General features: G+C 42.2%; 1 protein-coding gene and 1 pseudogene across 2 annotated transcripts in view; one reads left to right on the forward strand and one right to left on the reverse strand.

Annotated features, from left to right (window-relative positions):
* The window catches only part of LOC147022834 (ryanodine receptor 2-like), a 717,656-nt gene that overhangs the window by 17,206 nt on the left and 681,337 nt on the right, over positions 1-19,113 (reverse strand). For both annotated transcript variants that reach the window (XM_085887705.1, XM_085887704.1), the window contains exons 99-100: positions 7,765-7,899; positions 3,839-3,995 (exon numbers count right to left, since the gene is read on the reverse strand). In XM_085887705.1, the coding sequence (XP_085743831.1) occupies positions 3,839-3,995; positions 7,765-7,899 (292 nt within the window). The remainder of the gene's footprint in view (positions 1-3,838; positions 3,996-7,764; positions 7,900-19,113) is intronic.
* On the forward strand, positions 11,780-14,247 carry LOC147022835 (uncharacterized; annotated as a pseudogene).

The following is a 19,113-nucleotide window of genomic DNA, read 5'->3' on the forward strand; positions in this document are numbered from 1 at the left end:
ATTGAATCCCTGAATGTGGTGCTGATACAGCATATGTTGGTGGTAAGTCACCAGGATGTGGATGAGCATATTGGTGGTGTCTATCTTTGGTGCTTTACTTCATTGCCTCGCATGCAGCGCAAAGCGGGGGAATGCAATTGGTTCACTGTCTTGCGTGTCTGTTAGTCCACGATCGAGGAACTACTTGATTTAAATTGAATTTTAGGTCTTGAACACAGTAGAACACGAATTCTTTTGGAGGTCAACATAGGCCAAATTTCTAAAATTGTCAATTTTCATCCGATTGATTTGAAATTTGAAGAAGAGTTGCATATTTGGTCATTTAATTCAACCACCAATTATTTTTGAGGTCAAATTTGTTTTATGGATTTTTGCAAGTATCGTGCTCTGCATGACGTCGTCTTCTTGTTTGTTCATTTGTCTGTTTGTGAACAAAATATCTCAAAAAGTTAATGGATTTGGAAGAACTTTGGTATGTGACACCCACGAAATGATCAGATTTTGGTGAAGATACGCATCTCGATCTGAGAATTTTTAAAGTGATTTTTCACCATTAAGATATAGGGCCAAAAACGACATATAGCAGCGTATCTCAAAAAGTTGTGGACGGATTTGGTCGAAACTTGGCGGGCAGGTTGGGTATGAAACAAGGAAGAATAGATTCGATTTTGGTGAAGATCCGAATGCTGATCCGGATCTGAGAATTTAAGTGATTCTTCACCATTGAGAGATGGGGCTAAAACGATATATAGCACGATATCTCAAAAAGTTATGGATGGATTTGGCCAAAACTTGTTGGATGAGTTGAGTAGGTGACAAGAACAAGCTGATTAGATTTTGGTTCAGGTCAGAATCCAGATTCGGCCTAAGAGTTGGATACAAAACGTAACCTAATCAGCCTGGCGGAGGTATGTGCTCTTCCGAGTGCCCTTCTCGTTTGTAATTTAATTGTCTTGTTTGAACACAAATAGTCTTTAAAAAAATCTTCAATTTAGCAATACTTTGGGAATTGTACCAACCAACTTTGCTGCTCGTGTGCTCAGAGTGGTGGAACATCGAGATTCAGACAAAATAGTGGTGTTCAGCGATGCAACTTCTGAGCTATCTTCTTCCTAATAAAAAAGGGAGGCGGTAACCATTCCCATGTCCTTTTTCTGAAGAATGTGTGAGATAAGGTGTTCTTGGAACTCTCTAGTTAGCAGTTTGAAATGAGTTTCTTTCACACATGACTTCTCTACACTAAATGGGTGTGTCTGAATTGAGTAATGAGAATGTGAAATCTCAAATGAAGCGTCATGGGTGGTTATTGTGCTTAATCCTTGTCTTGTATATGGCATACTCTGCTTGAGGGAGTAAAATTAGATGATCTAACTGCACAATAATTTCCCCACACTGTATCAGATCCTGTCTTGCTTTTATATGCACTGCTTTACTGCATTCTCTTCCATATCCTGTGATAAACCTGGAATTGGATGCAACGATAATGGATTTAAGCACATAAACTGAGCTGGGTTAATTTCACATGATTTGTTGATGTCACAAAATATTATATTATCTATTGGTGAACGAACATTTTGGTTTTGTGATGGTTTTATTTTGTACTGCTGCAAAAAATCAAAGATTTTACACGCAATGAACATCAACCTTATGATTTATTTTATTCATGTTGTCTATTTTTATTTTACACAAGCAAGTAAAACTAATCACTTCACTGATGGTACTATTGTGGGGGGGGGGGTGGGAGAGTGGAGGGGTGTAGGAGGGAGGAGAGAGAGGGAGAGAGGAGGGAAGAGGGGTGGGGAGTGAGAAATAGGGGGAGAGTGATGTTTTTGAAGGGGGAGAGGAGAATCAGTTTGGTCCATCCATCCATCCCTTCACTCCATCCCTTGCCATCCAGCCCTTCTCTCCATCCCATCCATTCCTTCCTTCCATCCAACTGTTAATAAGGAATGATAGTAGTGCATCGGGACAGTCTGGCTTGCAGTGCCGCAATTTGTCATAAGCACTCAAGCAAGCACTCCAACGAAACTGTTGATAAGGATCCACAGGCTTGGCAAGTGATTAGCAATCGCTGATCCATCATATTAAACACCTCCTGGAGACACCTGAAATGTCAAATGATGTCTGAATTGGACAAATGAACACTTTTTACAGCAGTTGGAACTGCTGCTAAGTTCAATTCTGGAGTTTAAATTTTGTAATTCGGCTTGGTTTAAGAGATCCTGGAAGTTACGGCATATGCCGAAATGAAATGAAGCAACAGACGCTGGTGTTTCCCAGCGTTTATAAGCATTGCAATGTATCTAGCGATTTGTACGTATGATGAATTGGCATTCAATAATATGAGTGAGGAAATTGGGGGGGAAAAAAACTTTATCATTAAGATACCATTGCGACCTTTTCAAAGTTAAGGCATTACTCGGCAGGCCAATATAAAAAAAAAATGGTGAATTAAGACCCCAGTGAGGGAGAGCAGGCTGACCAAGGAAGAGCCTTGATGAAGGATATAATTAAATAAGGCCATAAATTATCTTCAAAAGTGGTGTTTTGTTTAACCCAAACACCCAATCTTCACTCTTGCACTTCCTTGGAGGTTTCTTGGTATGCATGCAAAGTTTCAGGCTGACAGGTTTCATGGTTTTGGAGTTATGGATGAGACATACTGACGCACACTGTCATTTATTAGTATAGATTTGTTTACTGTCCAGTGTTAACTCAAATGACACACACACACACACACACACACACACACACACACACACACACACACACACACACACACACACACACACACACACACACACACACACACACACACACACTTTTGTTAAGCTCCAATGCGACAAAAGAGCATCAATTTCATTCAAGAGACATATATCAAAAAAACACTTTGCATATTAGAATATAAAATACAGGTGACGTTATTAATACTCCTGTCAAACCTTGATGGCAACTTTCATTTCAGGTGAGAAATAAATGTCTTGCTCCCCCCCCCCCAACAATGCAGTTTCAATTCGAAAATCACAAAGTAATTTACATAAATCAAAGAGCCACCATGACGATAACTGCAGTGTGCATACCAAGTGGCCAGAAACCTTTTGTATGTATTGTACTTTTACAGGAACTTCTGATTGTATTGGGTAATGTGGGATTTTGTTGAATGTCGTGATTAGACACAATCATTCTGCTTCAACGTCATTTCAGAAATTCCTCTCCAGGCAATTCTGAGCTGGGTGTGTGCAGGGAGAATACTGTTGCAGTAGGTACGCATGCGGCTATCACACTTAACACCAGCAACTACACACAGACAACATGATCCAGCATGTATCAATTACACAATTAACCCATGTTGAGCGTTGAACCTGCAGGTATCCTGTGTTGAGTTTGTAGTAACTACGTGTGTGTGTGTGTGTGTGTGTGTGTGTGTGTGTGTGTGTGTGTGTGTGTGTGTGTGTGTGTGTGTGTGTGTGTGTGTGTGTGTGTGTGTGTGTGTGTGTGTGTGTGTGTGTGTGTGTGTGTGTGCACGTGTGCAGTCCAATCCCCTGGGTTGTTTTCTTTCCTCCTCCCTGCTCCCCATCTACCCAGGATTCCTGTTAAACGTGAAACATGGGTGGGTATGCGTGGTTTACTAGTAACCTGCCTACAACCAAGGCTGTTTCCAACGCTCAAACTTACCACTGCTTCCCTGGTGTACACCACTGCACCACATGCATGGGTGCCAACACTGTGGTGACGTAATATCATTGTGATGAAAATGTGGAGTGTTTGTGCATGTGTGTCTGTGTCAGTATGTTTGTGTGTTTGTACACTCTGTCCAAAAAGTCAATGGCAACCTTACCCTGAATAATTGCCAGTAAGATAACAATGACGAAGAAGAAGAAGGTAATGTCAAAGATCATCCGATAGAGCTCGTATTCATCTCCAGCAGGGTCTTCAATCTCATCTCCAATGCCACCCCCAGCCCGCACCCCCACGTACATGTGGAAGATATAGCACTGACAAGAGAGGGAATATTGTTGGACTCCATACAAAAAGATGAATTATTTTTGCCCCCCCCCCCACATTCTATATGTATGTGTGTGTGTGTATATATATATATATATATATATATATATATATATATATATATATATATATATATATATATATACATGATGGCCTAAAAGTCACGTTACTCCTGCTAAATTTCTCGTACCTCATGGCAACAATGACTCAGGAGAATGATGTAATACATACAGATATTGAAGCCTGGTGTTGGCCTCATGGTTAAGGTGACTGTATTAAGATCTTAGGGTCTTCAATTTGAGCCCCAATTATCTGTTGAAATAACACCAGGTGGGTTGACTCATTCTGTCATCCTTCTGAGGTTGGCAAAATGAGTACCAGCTTACTGGTAACAGGGGCACTGCATCAGCGGCACAGCCGCGTTTCCAGCGAATGATGCAACCAGCAGCCACAGGCAACAACAACATTAATTATTGTAAGTAATAATAAATAAAACCTGTATCGTAAAAGAGTTTGAGAACGAATGCTTTACTGGAGAGGGGGTAAAGTGACTTTTAGGCCACCCTGTACAAAAACTCCTTCCTTTGTTTGTGTTGTGGCTGCTGCTCCCCCTTCCTTTCTCTTTCTCTTCCAAACATCCCCTACTTTACTTTTTTGCTCAATATCCATGTCCTCTCCCCCCCCCCCCCCCCAACCAGCATGCACGCGCACACACACACACACACCTCTATATTGAGTTTACCTTTCACATCGAGTCCCCATAATTTACTCCACCTTAGGAAATGATAACTTTTATTTGCACCTTGCATTTTGTGTTTAGACAGTGAGAATGTTTCTTTTAAATCTTACCTTAATTATGCTGACACCATTGGTACTGAGCACTAGACATGCTTGAAATGTAAACTTTTAATAATAATATTACTACTGCTAAGGCAGCAGTGTCAGTGAGAAAATGAGGCTCAGTGTTCACGTCTTCCACTTGGATACAGAGAAAATATTATGGTAAAACATCCTTCAATGTACTTTAGCAAGATAGCAAATGAGAATGCTGACCTAACTTCCTCTTTACAGGATGATGTGTGTGCACCATGATGCATCACTCACTGCTCCAGAAGAACAGTGTCGTAATCTACATTCATGTTTGCAGTAGAGAATGTTAACAGTGGATAAATTCTCACATCTTCAGGCTCATGTCCACTGAAAATTGAACAGGTGAGAGGCAAGTACACAAAAAAACCAGCTGTCGTGTCACCGATTTTTGTTTGACAATGCAGGCATTCTTCATATGTGAACATTTGCATAGTTATTGCTCACCTGGATAGCTATCGTGTTGTTTAATGCTCTGACTGGAAATGGCTATTGAGATGGGATAAGTGAGCGCTTGTTTAATGGACATTTTTGGTTCTCAGGATGTGCAGAGAAGACCAAACTCTTGTGTGACTAATGTATGGAGTTGGCAGGCGTCTATCATGTGGATGTGTGAAATAAAGGCCCGGTCACACCTTGACGTTTTAGCCAACGTATGCCGATTTTTGAATTTTTTTTCTAAAACGCTGGCACACGTTGAATACGTTATGGGTAAGTTTTGATAACATTGAGAGCACGCTGGCATACGTCGTAGTACGTTGCCATACGTCGTTGTACGTTGGCTTTAAACGTTGTACTTTTCGGTTGTCCTCAAATTTTTTCATGCTTGAAATTTCACGACGTATGCCGGCGTATGACTCACACGTTCCGCTACGCTGGCCACAAGTTGTAGGCACGGTCTGCGATCGTTGACAGACGTCAACACATGCTACTTGTAAGTTAATCATAAGTTGAGACACGCCGAGGTAATGTTTAGAGTACCCGAAACTTATTTCTAACCTATGATTAACGTGTTGTTGGCACGTTACGCGATCGTTGCCACACGTCGACAGACGTTACTTTTAAGTTACTCATAGGCTGAAAGACGTCGGTATAATGGATCGTCCTTGCGTCAGCGTCCACGGCCACGGCCAGGACACTTATTTGCAGCATTCTTCAAACTTTTCTTCGGCATGACGAGGATGTTCACACTTCGATGTCTAGCTTGGCTATGATTCCAATTGTCCATCGGCAGCGTCTATTTAAAATAGTCGAGTTTGAGCGTTTTAACACGTTCAGAAGAAACGATTAAAATTTCCAAACCCCAGCGTCAAAAAAAAAACAAAACAAAAAAAAAAACAAAGGCGAGTGACAGCAATTTAAATTGTTCATTGTAAACAATGAAACTAGCTGAGTGGTACCGTTTAAAAGTCGTTGAGTGTAAAAAAATTCAAATTGTTGAGCGCAAGCGTCTACTTTCAATAGTGGAGATGCAGCCATTTAAATCGTTGAGTGGCAGCCTATGAACCTACCCGTGGACACGCGGACGCAAGGAGGATCCATCATAACCCACACCCTCCCCCTCACACCCACCTACTACTGCCAACATGAACAAACTACTACTAATACTAATACTGATACTGATACTGATACTGTTACTGCTGACATGGACATCGACTCAAAAAGGACTCGAAAACACTGTTGGGTTCCCCTTTTATGAACACCATTTTTATATACCAATTCCCAAAACTGCTGGGAACACGTCTTTATATGGCAGTTGTAAGCGAGAAACACGTTCATTTTTTTTTTTTTTGTCGACCGGAAGACGTCATTGGAATACGTCTACATACGTCGATGTGTGTTGGGACTACGTAAAGAATTGGTTCAAAGCACGTCAAACATAAGTTAGAAATAAGTTTCGCGTAAAAAAGACATTACCGCGACGTGTTTCGACTTATGAGTAGCTTATAAGTAGCCTTTGTGGACGTGTGTAAGCGTCCACATATCGTGTGTAAAACTTATCCTCATCGCATGCGAACGTGTCATACGCAGAGTACGTCGTAAAATTTTGAACATGTTCAAAATTTCTTGACGTACTCTACTTACTACGACTTATGATAGCGTATTTAGCGTTATACTCGCGCATACCAAACTTACCCATACCGTATTCGACGTGCCCCAACGTTTTAGACACACTTTTTGTTACGTCGGCATACGCTGGCAAGATCGCCAAGGTGTGACCGCGATGTTGACACTTCCATTTCTACGGCAGTTATGATTTGAATCGTTGTGCGTCAGCCTTTTAATAGGCTACGTCACAACATCGTCAGCGATGCGTGCAACGCGCTATGCCTGAGTTAGACTATCGTTGGGCATCGGTTGTGTAGGCCGACAACAGGTTCAGCATTCGTTGGTATAAGTTATCTATAACACAACGAAACGTTCTGTGTAGTTACCAATGCGTTATACATAAGACCAAGTCGCTATGAATACGTCCGAATCTTTAAAAAAAAAAACATCAAAAGTTCAACGTAAGCCAGCGTTTTACATAAATTTTAACACGTTGCCATCGCTGGCTAAAACGTCAAGGTGTGACCGGGCCTTAAGCAACAGTTATGTTGGTTTTACCTTTTGGAGATTGCTTTACCGATTGAGAAAAATGCAGGGTGATAATAATTATGAATAGTCTGCATCCCCTAACAAGCCATTGTGCTTTTGCAGCATGGAAACTTTAATGTCTCCGTGCAGTGCTTTCTGTTGTCTCCAATGTGCCTGTGATTCTCTCCATGTCTGACAGTGTATCTGTATAACATCGTCGTTTATGGGTCGTTTGCCTCTGGTTCATTAAGATACTTCACAATTAAGGTGAGACACAGAGAGAAATGTTTTTGGATTACTGGTCAGTTGCCTTACTGTAAGCATGTCATCACACTTCATGTCCATCTCGTCCTCATCCTCACTCTTGATGTAGAACTTGCGGAAAAAGTTGAAAGCAACGACAGTATATAGGTAAACCACAACAGCAAGCAGACCAACGGTGAGCATGAGCTGGGGATGTTGGGGTGAGGGGGATGCGGAAGAGAGAAAGCAGGCATTTTATAAGCAAAACAAGCACAGTGAGAGAATCATTAAACAAGGACTTTCATGATGCTCTAAAATTATTTCTTGTAATGGAGTCATGTCTTCCTAACGGGACAGGAGACCCAAGATGTGTGTGTGTGTGTGTGTGCGCGTGTGTGTGTACACACCACCTGAGATACCCGCTCTTCTCCTGGGTAATCCTTATTTCAAACAAGTAACGAAAACATCATTTTAAAAATGTAAGATGATGTCGGGATGTTCCTCCAAAAAGTATGTAAACACGGTTGGGATGGTCACAATAAATAATTATGTGAAACCATTCCTAGATCTTTCTTTCAATAATGATTGTCCCTAGAAAAGACACTGTGTGTGTGTGTGTGTGTGTGTGTGTGTGTGTGTGTGTGTGTGTGTGTGTGTGTGTGTGTGTGTGTGTGTGTGTGTGTGTGTGTGTGTGTGTGTGTGTGTGTGTGTGTCATTAAACCTGTCTTTTTACATCTTTGTTTTGACTTCTTTGCAATTCTTGGGGCTGTATTTGTTGCTGTTTAATTTTCCTGTGCGGCATCTTCTATTTACACCTGTTTTTGGAAATTCCTTGCAAGGTGAGTTAGAGATAGTTTTTCAGGTTTGTTGTGTTCATGTTTGTTTACAAATTGAATCTGATAGTCTGTTGAGCATTTCACATACTCAGCTTGTCATACCCTCGTCGCTCTGTGCACCTGGTTGAGTTCCATCAGACCACTCCCTCCCAATCGTCTCGGCAGGTACGTTCTCAGGATGCACTGGTTTTTGTCGAACATTTTGTGGATGGTCAGGAGTTTTCTTGTTTTGATGTCTAACTTATTGATTTATGATTGGTGCCACTTTATTATTCCGCAGCTGTATTTGAATACTGGTACTGCGAGTTGGTTTATGGCTTTGATTTTGTTTCTTGGGGAGAGGTAAGTTTTCAAGATCAGCTTCGGTCTACGCAAGTATTCTTTGGTGATTGTTTTTCACATTTGTTTGTGACATATTTGGTGGCCTCCTCCGACTCTGAGGTATTTGTATGGTGCTTCGTTTTCTAATTGTTATGTTGTTTTGAGGTTACTTTTTATGTTGTCTGTTTTTGTTGGTTTACCTTCTCCAATTGTGCACTTGGTGCACTTATTGAGTCCAAATTCCATTTGAATGTCCTCAGAGAACCATTTTACTAGTTTTAGCTGTTCTATCAATTTTTCGTCATTTGGTGTAAAGAGCTTTAAATCGTCCATACATAGTTGGTGTGTCACCTTTCCTGTTTCTTTGGATGTTCTTCTATTGGTTGTTTGGGTGCATCTGTGTCCTTATTTGTTGATGAGGTTATTCAGTGGGTCCAGAACCAAACAAAACAAGAGGAGGAGGGGGGGGGGGGACGGACTGTCTCCCTGGAAGATCCCATACCGTATCTTCACATCTGGTATTTTGATATTTCCTTCTGAGTGCTGTAATATCAACATGGTATTCCAGAGCTCCATTGCTTTCTCAGTCGGTTTGATTATTTGGGAATTGATTTTATCTCTTTCCATGCATTTTATCATCCATGAATGTGGAACACTTTGAAAGCTTTCTTGTAGTCTATCCGGGCAGTGGACAATTTGGTCTTCACATTTTGTAATTTTCAAGTACGGCGTTGTTCAGTAGGTTGTCAATTGTTCCATAACAACCTCTCATACGTCCCTTTTGGTCTGCCTCTAAACCTCATTGTTGTGTTCAGTGATGGTACATCATTTATGTAATGATTCCTGTTCGAAGTTTGTATGTTGTTGGTAGACATGTTATTCGCCAGTATTTGTGAGGAAGTTGGGGTTCTTCTGATTTTGGGATGAGAAAGGTGTTTCCTTCTACGAGCACCTCATCCACTGCCTTTTCCTCTTGGATCAGTTTGAGGAAAGTGCTCACATAGTGATTGTGGAGAGAGAGCATCAAGTTATTTTACCACAAATTTTGAATTCCATTTGGGCCTGGGCTTTTAAAGTTTGGCATTTTTTTTTCCAAGTTGTTTTCTAATTTTTTCTTCATCAATAATCACTGGAGGCATTTCCTTAAGATGTTGCTTCTTCTTTTCCAAGTTTGGGATCCATTCCGCTTCTTTGTTATGTTCCTTGTGATTTTCAAAAATTCCTTTCCTGATTTTTTGTAGTTCTTTTTCAGGGGCAGTTGACACATTCTGCTTTTTGTTTAACCCAATTTTCGGTGGAATCTCTTCGGGTTACTCTCGAACATCTGGTTTTGTTTTCCCAAGTTGTTTGCTTCCTCATGGTTTAGTGCTTTTTAAATATCTTCCTTGCTATCATTTCTATTTTGAGTTTATTTTCAGCACCCAAACACTCAAGGTTTTTGCCTTCGATTTGGTTTTTTATTTTTTATTCTTTTGATTCTCTTTTTTTTAGTTCTGGGTCTGTTTCCTTTTAGTAGGGGTGCCAAGGTGCAGAAATGTGCTTAAAAAGAGATTGAGGTAGTCATGAAAGAATATACTTTTGTCCTAGATGTTTTTTGGTAGATTAGACCTTGGCGCACATGACTGGGGTGGCCTGCTCAGCCAACTCTCTTGCGAAAGTGCTCATCTGGCTCAATTTATCATGTGTTACCATAACAAAATTAGGGGAAGGGGAAATGGAATTCATTATTTGAACATGTTTACCAACATTTTAGGTATCAGAAGAAAGGGTTTGGGCTGGGCTACAATTTGGTAGGAGAAACATTTTGATGGGGTCACTGAATGCAGGTTGAGGGGTCAAAAGGTCACGCTCGGAAGGGTCAGGTGAAAATCTAGGGGCCATGGGTATAAATGGAACTGCTGTACCCAAACCAATAAATGTAAATGAATGACACAAACACAAATTTAAGAGTACTATATAACAAAGTTTTTGATAATCAAGCCATGGAAGCTGGATACAGAGAATTTGAGAATTAACCCCTTTATGTCTATGAGCAGAATCGCAAAAATGGCAAAAGTCGGCTTTTTCTCATAAAAGTTATTATTCGCTAATTACTTGACCAAAACATGACTAGACATTGTCAGAAGGTATCAATTGATCAATTTAAACCTATTTTACCATTTACTTTGGCTAAAGGTAAGTTTTATGCCTACAATATCATTTTAACCCAAGTGAGAATTTGCTGTCCCAATGAGACACCATACTTTTTAAAACAAAGAGCTCTTCATTAATTGGAGGTGTAAAATTGATCTCCTCATGACCTTCAGCCATGGAACAGGGAAATTCAGAAGGATTTTAATCCATCATATCAAAATCCATCATAACATCATCAAAATGATATTGAACTGATGATACATAATAACAGAGGAAGTTTAAGGTAATTTGTTTAACAATACAAACCACCATGAATCTTGAGTTAGATGATCAGAATCTTGAGTTCGATGCACAGATTAGGGATGTTGGGCCTTCAAGCATGTCATCTCTTACTTTGAACTTGAAGCCAAGATAACCAAACACCCAAGGGCCTTGCAAACTCTGATCATGTAGGCCTAAGGCATGTAAGGAGATTATGCAGCTGGCATAGAAATGTAAAGTAGAAATTGAAGTCATGTAATCACAGATTTGCTGTGATAATTGTAGACTACATCTGGGCTTCATGAATCATGTGTGATGGCGCACCTGAAACAAGACCCTCATCGAACAGGTGAAGTGAGCACTTCGGAGAGGGATCTGCAACAAGTGCAGAACATCAAGTCTGTTGTAACCGAAAAGATGATGAACCCTTTTTAACAATCAAATGATGCGGAACTTGTCAACATATCCACGGGTCAAGTTGCACAGTCACTTGAATTGATCGAAGCAAAGGAGAAAGGATTGAAGGCATTCACCAAGGCTGAGGCAGAGGACTCTGTAAAAGTTGAGCCTGTTAGACTGAAGAAGTTCGTTGAAAAGGTGAAAAAGAAATCAACACTTCAGCAAACGAAAGAACTGTACATTGAAGAGACTTCTGTCATCCGCAACCTCTGCTTTGCTGAAAGCCTAGGACATAAAGAGAAAGTTGAGGCCTTTTCACATGAGTGGGCAGAATATCCCAGTTCATTTTTCACAACAGATGAGCTACATCCATCGGGTTTCTCAATGAGAAAGGGCAACAAGTCTGATTATGCCACAATGCTTAAGGCCACGATTGGATCTCAATGGAAGGAACTTGAGTAACTGCCAAATGTAGAGTCAGGGACAGGCTATTTCATTGACCTTATGGCCTTCGTTCAGCGCTATCAGGAACTTGGGAGCACTACATTCGAAGAGCTATGAGCAAAGTACCTTGAAAAGATCTTGCGTCTTAGACCAAAGGATTGTCAGATTGTCCATGTTGTTGGTGATCGCTATGATGTCATCCCTCAGAAAAGCTTGAAGATTGAGGAGAGAATGCGAAGAAGCAAAACGGCAAAGAAGACGAAAACCTTCATCCCTCATGACAACCTACAGCTCCCATCATGGAAGGGTTTTGTCTCAAACCACGAAAACAAGGAACATCTCCAACAGTACCTTTCAACGACATGGATGACAAATCACCAGGGAATACCAGTGGGATGCACCTTGATACTGGGAGGCATGACTCGGGGACCAGCCATTATGTTGACAAATCATGGGACGTCGGAACTTGACTGCTTGGGATGTGATGAACACGAGGAGGCTGATACACGAATCTTTGCTCACATTACATACTCAGCAAAGAACAAGGATGCAAGAGGGTAGTCATCCAAGCCACAGACACAGATATCTTGATGATGGGCATCTACCATGTTTCGAGAGTGCAAGGTTTAGAGGAACTCTGGATGCAGAAGCAGAATGTCTTCATTCCATGCCATGTTATTTCCAGATTTCTGACAAGCAATTATACAAATACCACAAGTTCGTCTTTACTCTAGGCATATGCAATCACCGGCTGTGACAGTCAGCTACATTTTCCATTGTGGAAAAAAAACGTGCATTGAAAGTGGCATTGGACTGTGGAAAGATCCTTGAGCCAGTTGCACAGTATAGAATTCCTGAAGAGCATGAGCGTATTGAAATATCAGAAGCCATATCAGAGTCCGCATGGAAATACATCTACGCACTATATGGGAAAAAGGACTTCTCTGGATCTATGGATGAGCTACGATGTCATCTGTTTCAAACAAAGAAATCTGACCTCCGATCATTGCCACCGACCAGCGACGCATTTCAATTTCGCATCATGAGGGCTCTGTACCAAATGTTACTTTGGAAACGTGCCACGCTGGCAAATCCGTTGCTGTCCGGATCATACAGACTTTGGTAAGGATACCTGCTGGCTACTCTAATGACAAAGCCATCCAAACCAGGCCTTCTCTCAACAAGATGCAAATGCCGCAAAGACAAATGCAGATCACATTGCCCTTGCCGAAAGGCCAAAGTGTCGTGCACCATGGCTTGTAACTGCTGTGGGGATCCACTGATGTGCATGCTTATGGATGAGAAGAATGAAGATATTTTATGAACATGAATATATTGCTCTAGATCCATGATTCATCATCAGTCATCATCATCGACATCAGCTGATCAGTCAAGCGAATTAATACATTGTACATGTACTCTCATCAGTATGTTTACTGATTTTAGCCAAAAGTGATTGAATTAGTGTTACTATAAATAGTATCCCATTCTTTCAATAATTGTCTTTAAGTACTGGTTGGGAAAGGTGTACAATGGTGTATACCGATATTGAAAATAATGCTGAAAATGTGTTGAATTTTACAGAAAATACTGATAATGTGAACGAGTGTACCTGACTGGCATTTGTGGGGTGGACAGCTCAGACGTCGTAGCTGAAATAGCAAGTTCATAAGTATATTAAACCCCATGTCTAAACAGCTTTCAGTGTTATGCACTGCCAAGGGCTTGGGTTGAACTTTTTCATTACTCCAAAGCAAGGAGGTAGAAACTCGTAAACGTACCCAAAGGGTTAATATGAAACATCCAGAAGGGGTTAATATATGCAACTAAAGGGGTAAATAGGTTGAAATTGGTCAATTGATACCTTCTGACAATGTCTAGTCATGTTTTGGTCAAGTAATTAGCGAATAATAACTTTTATGAGAAAAAGCCGACTTTTGCGATTCTGCACATAGACATAAAGGGGTTAATTCTCAAATTCTCTGAATCCACCTGACATGGCTTGATTATCAAAAACTTTGTAATATAGTACTCTTAAATTTGTGTTTGTGTCATTCATTTATATTTATTGGTTTGGGTACAGCAGTTCCATTTATACCCACGGCCCCTAGATTTTCACCTGACCCTTCCAAGCGTGACCTTTTGACCCCTCAACCTGCACTGTGACCCCATCAAAATGTTTCTCCTACCAAATTGTAGCCCAGCCCAAACCCCTTATGGTACCTAAAATGTTGGTAAACAACAATAGGAACATGTTCAAATAATGAAATCCATTTCCCCGACCCTTAATTTTTGGGCCGAATTTCGTCATGGTGACACATGATAAATCGAGCCAGATGAGCACTTTCGCAAGAGAGTTGGGCGAGCAGGCCACCCAAGTCATGTGCGCCAAGGTCCAATCTACCAAAAAACATCGAGGACAAAAGTATTTTCTTTCATGACTACCCCTCTGCAAGTTTCTGGGCTCTGGCACCCCTACTATTTCCTGAACTGTTGTATTTGTCCTATTTCCTTCCTCAGTTGCTCTCTTTGTGTCTCTAATCTCTGTTTCCACGGTGGAATTTGGTTATATTTGTGGGGCCTGGTTTTTTTCTTCCTGTGGTATTGTTTGCCCGTTACTTTTTCTTGAATGAATAGTGCCGCTGTGAAACGGACAATATTGATTCCCTTCAAGGTGGATGATTTTGAAATCATTTTTCTAATTGAATGGTTGGTTCACCTCACCTCACCAAGATTTTGTCCGTTTATTGTTTTCCATGCGATGAAGTTTTGGTCTCTCTCTGAGACTTATCTATTTTATCTTTTCTATTTTGGTGGCTAACTCTTCTTCCACTCTACACTGCTATTTATCATCTTCACCCTCTCCTTTCCCTCATTCTGCTGCTCTGCCTTTTCCACTCTTTTCCCCTTTGTGCCTTAGTCACCTGGTCTTTGTCTCTGAACTGGTCTTGCCCCTCTTTCAGGGGAACACCCTCATTCTCTCCTTTGGCCACACTCTTCCTTCACCGCCTTTGGACTGGCTCGATGTCGGGGTTGAGCCCCCGTCTCGTTCCACAGCCAAAACTCCCTCTCGTGCAATCTCGGCGAAATCCCTGTCATCCCTTTTTTCACCATCAAGTGAGCACTTGGCTCCCCTTGCTATTAACTCAATTGCCACTTGTTGCCCTGCCCTAGATGTAATCTCTTCTATTCTATCTTTATCTAGATGTTCTATCTTTATTCTGTCTTTATCTCAACATATCTTTTGATTATTGAAAAAAAAAAAACCTCGTTTATCAATGGGGACTCTCTTCTTCCGAGTGGCCATTTTCGTTTATTTTTTCTTGCAGCTTTTTCAGCCCTTAGCTTTCCTTCCCCATGCCTCATGTATGGAATACATTTTGCATTGAGGATTATCTCCTTCTCCTCCTCAACACTCCAGGTTTCCGTTTGTAGCTTTCTTCTCTGGAGTGTTGTCTTTGATGGTGGAGAGACAGCACCTTTACAGCTCCTTGTGCAGAGACATGATTATGCACCAAAGCAAGGTGATTTTTTTTTCCTTGCTTGAGTAGGTACAATCATTATTTTTCACAGCACACTTTCCTGCTATTTGGAGTGACCGCACAGACATAGGCTTTCCCCTATAGGAGGCCTGTGACTTTGCTTACGATATTTTTCTTCTTTTTATCAACACAAGATGTTCCATCGTTTCCCTGTTCCCCCGTCTTCATCTCCTCCCTCCCGTTCAACTGAAGGCCTTTCTGCCCTGGGACCCGCCGTGCAGCTTGTCCAAGAGTCTGGACCGTGCACGAGTCACACAGTATTCCACTCACTTTTCTGCTACATTTATTGCCAAGGCTGATGTCTGCCATCAGGGTCGATACCCTGGGAATCTTGAGGTGCCTCAATCAATGTATTACCACGATCCGTCACACAGCGGCACCCCAACCCGTGCATCCGTGCAGAGCCATGCAGATTTTGTGTTGCTCCCCGTCTCCACATCCCAATGGGCCTCTTAACCCCAGCGAGCCCTTTAACCACAGCCAGGCTAATCCCATCCCTCTTCAAACCTTCGCTTCTAGCGTCCGGAGTTTCAGGCGGTTCATCAGAGCCACATCTGTTCACAATGCGCCATCTCGATTTATCGGACCTGGTGTTTGCAGCGCTTGAACGAAATTCACGTTTCCGTATCCATTCACAGCCCCTCCCATCTTTAACGCCGACATCTCCCCCCGCTCCATCAAAGGCCCTTCCTCTCCAGGGTTCACTGTGTAGCCCACGCAAGAGCCCGGTCCGTACGCGATCCACACAACAGCGTACCTTGTTCTTCCTTCTCCTTTCGATGTCCACCTTCAGTGAAGAGGCTCGAGAATCGCCTGAGGGGTTGGCGGATGCACCTGCAGTTCGACCCGCCTACCAGCATCAATGTGTGTGTGTGTCCATCCAAAAGAATGATGCAGGGGAGGTGCACTTGCTGTTGACCCTTTTTTCTGGGTTTGATTTTTGGCCCCACGATATAGTCAGATTAGTGTTTCACAGGCAGGGCAATGCATCACAAAGGGCACTATCCACTGGATATACGTTAATCCAGGTGTCCTGTAAATTAGCATAACCTGGTGGATGTTAGAATCCCATGGTGTCCTCAAGGATTAGATGAGTTATTGCCTGCACCCTGGTCTGGGAGGCCTAATTCTGGAAGGTCGGCAGTTAAAAAATACAAATTAATGTGCGCGCAAGTTGCTGCTGTTGGCTGCTATCTCCACACGTGGGTGGGTTTCAGGGAGTAAAATGGTTACTGACTGGGTCTCAAAGTATTCCCCTCCATAAACATTGTGTGTGTGTGTGTGTGTGTGTGTGTGTGTGTGTGTGTGTGTGTGTGTGTGTGTGTGTGTGTGTGTGTGTGTGTGTGTGTGTGTGTGTGTGTGTGTGTGTGTGTGTGTGTGTGTGTGTGTGTGTTATTTAAATGTAACAAAGGTGACACACAAGGAATATGATGTATTTTACTCGAGCTCTTTTGTATCCCATGAAGCCTTCGCCATTCCATTTGACTCCTCTTTCCTTGTACATTTTTCACACAGCTGTTGGCCTACCAATTATAACATTCCCCAAAAGGGTAAACCAAAGCTTATAGCATGTGCTGTGCCAGCCAAGCAGGTGTTTCTTTCCTTGGATGATTCATATGATGAGAGATAAATTGCTCAAGGCAGTTGTAGAGAACATTTTTGAACCAACTGCATTGAAAAGTTTTAAAGTATAGCTCCAAGAACAATTGCACACACTCACCTCTTCTTCCTCTTAAAACAGCCACATTATTCATTGTATATCTGTATCTTCTTCTTCTTCTTTTTTCGGCTGCTCCCGTTAGGGGTCGCCACAGCGGATCAACCGTCTCCATTTCGCTCTATCCTCCACATCTTCCATTGACACTCCAACCACCTGCATGTCCGCCCTCACCACATCCATGAACCTCTTCTTTGGCCTTCCTCTTCTCATCCTACCTGGTGGCTCCATCCTCAGCATGCTTCTCCCGATATACTCCGCTTCCCTCCTGTGCACATGTCCAAACCATCTCAATCTCGCCTCTCTCACTTTGTCTCCAAACCGTCCTACCTGCGCTGTCCCTCTAATATACTCATTCGTTATCCTGTCCATCCTCTTCACTCCCAACGAGAATCGCAGCATCTTTAACTCTACCACCTCCAGCTCCGCTTCCTGTCTTTTTATTAGTGCCACCGCCTCCAAACCATACAACATTGCTGGTCTCACTACCGTCTTATATACTTTCCCCTTCACTCTTGCAGCTACCCTTCTGTCACAAATCACTCCTGCAACTCTTCTCCACCCACTCCATCCTGCCTGCACTCTCTTTTTCACTTCTCTACCACACTCTCCGTTACTTTGGACAGTTGATCCCAAGTATTTAAACCCATCCACTTTCCCCACCTCAACTCCTTGCAACCGCACCATACCACCACCCTCCCTCTCATTTACAGACATGTACTCCGTCTTACTCCGACTGACTATCATTCCCTTTCTCTCCAGTGAGTACCTCCACCTCTCGAGGCTCGCCTCAGCCTGCTCCCTACTCTCCCTACAGATCATGATGTCATCCGCGAACATCATGGTCCATGGCGACTCCAGTCTGATCTCGTCCGTCAACCTGTCCATCACCATTGCAAACAGGAAAGGGCTCAGAGTCGATCCTTGGTGCAATCCCACTTTAACCTTAAACCGGTCCGTCATTCCTACCGCACACCTCACCGCTGTCACACTGTCCTCATACATATCCTGCACGATCCTCACATACTTCTCCACCACTCGCGACTTCCTCATACAATGCCACAACTCCTCTCTTGGCACCCTATCATAAGCTTTCTCTAAATCCACAAACACACAATGTAACTCCTTCTGGCCTTCCTTATACTTCTCCATCAACATTCTCAAAGCAAACATCGCATCAGTGGTGCCCCTTCCTGGCATAACCCATATTGCTGCTCACAAATCGTCACCTCTCCTCTCAACCGAGCTTCCACTACTCTTTCGCACAACTTCATGGTGTGGCTTAACAACTTTATCCCTCTGTAATTTCCAGAGCTCTGCACATCACCCTTGTTCTTGAAAATCGGAACCAGGACACTTGATCTCCACTCCTCCGGCATCCTCTCACTTTCCAAGATTTTATTAAACAATCTGGTTAACAACCCCACTGCCATCTCTCCTAAGCACTTCCATGCCTCCACTGGTATACCATCTGGGCCAACCGCCTTTCCACTTTTCATCCTCTTCATAGCAGTCCTCACTTCATCCTTACTGATCCACCCCACTTCCTGATTTTCTCTCACCTCTCTCACCTATCTCACCTATCTCACCTATCTCACCTATCTCACCTATCTCACCTATCTCACCTATCTCACCTATCTCACCTATCTCTCTCTCTCTCTCTCTCTGTATATGTATGTAGTATGTATATGTATGTATGTATATGTATGTAGTATGTATGTATATGTATGTATATGTATATATATGTATATGTATATATATATAACGA

The sequence above is a fragment of the Eptatretus burgeri genome, chromosome 7 (assembly GCF_056783735.1).
Source record: "Eptatretus burgeri isolate ZD-2024b chromosome 7, Ebu_testis_v1, whole genome shotgun sequence".
Classification (NCBI taxonomy): domain Eukaryota; kingdom Metazoa; phylum Chordata; class Myxini; order Myxiniformes; family Myxinidae; genus Eptatretus; species Eptatretus burgeri.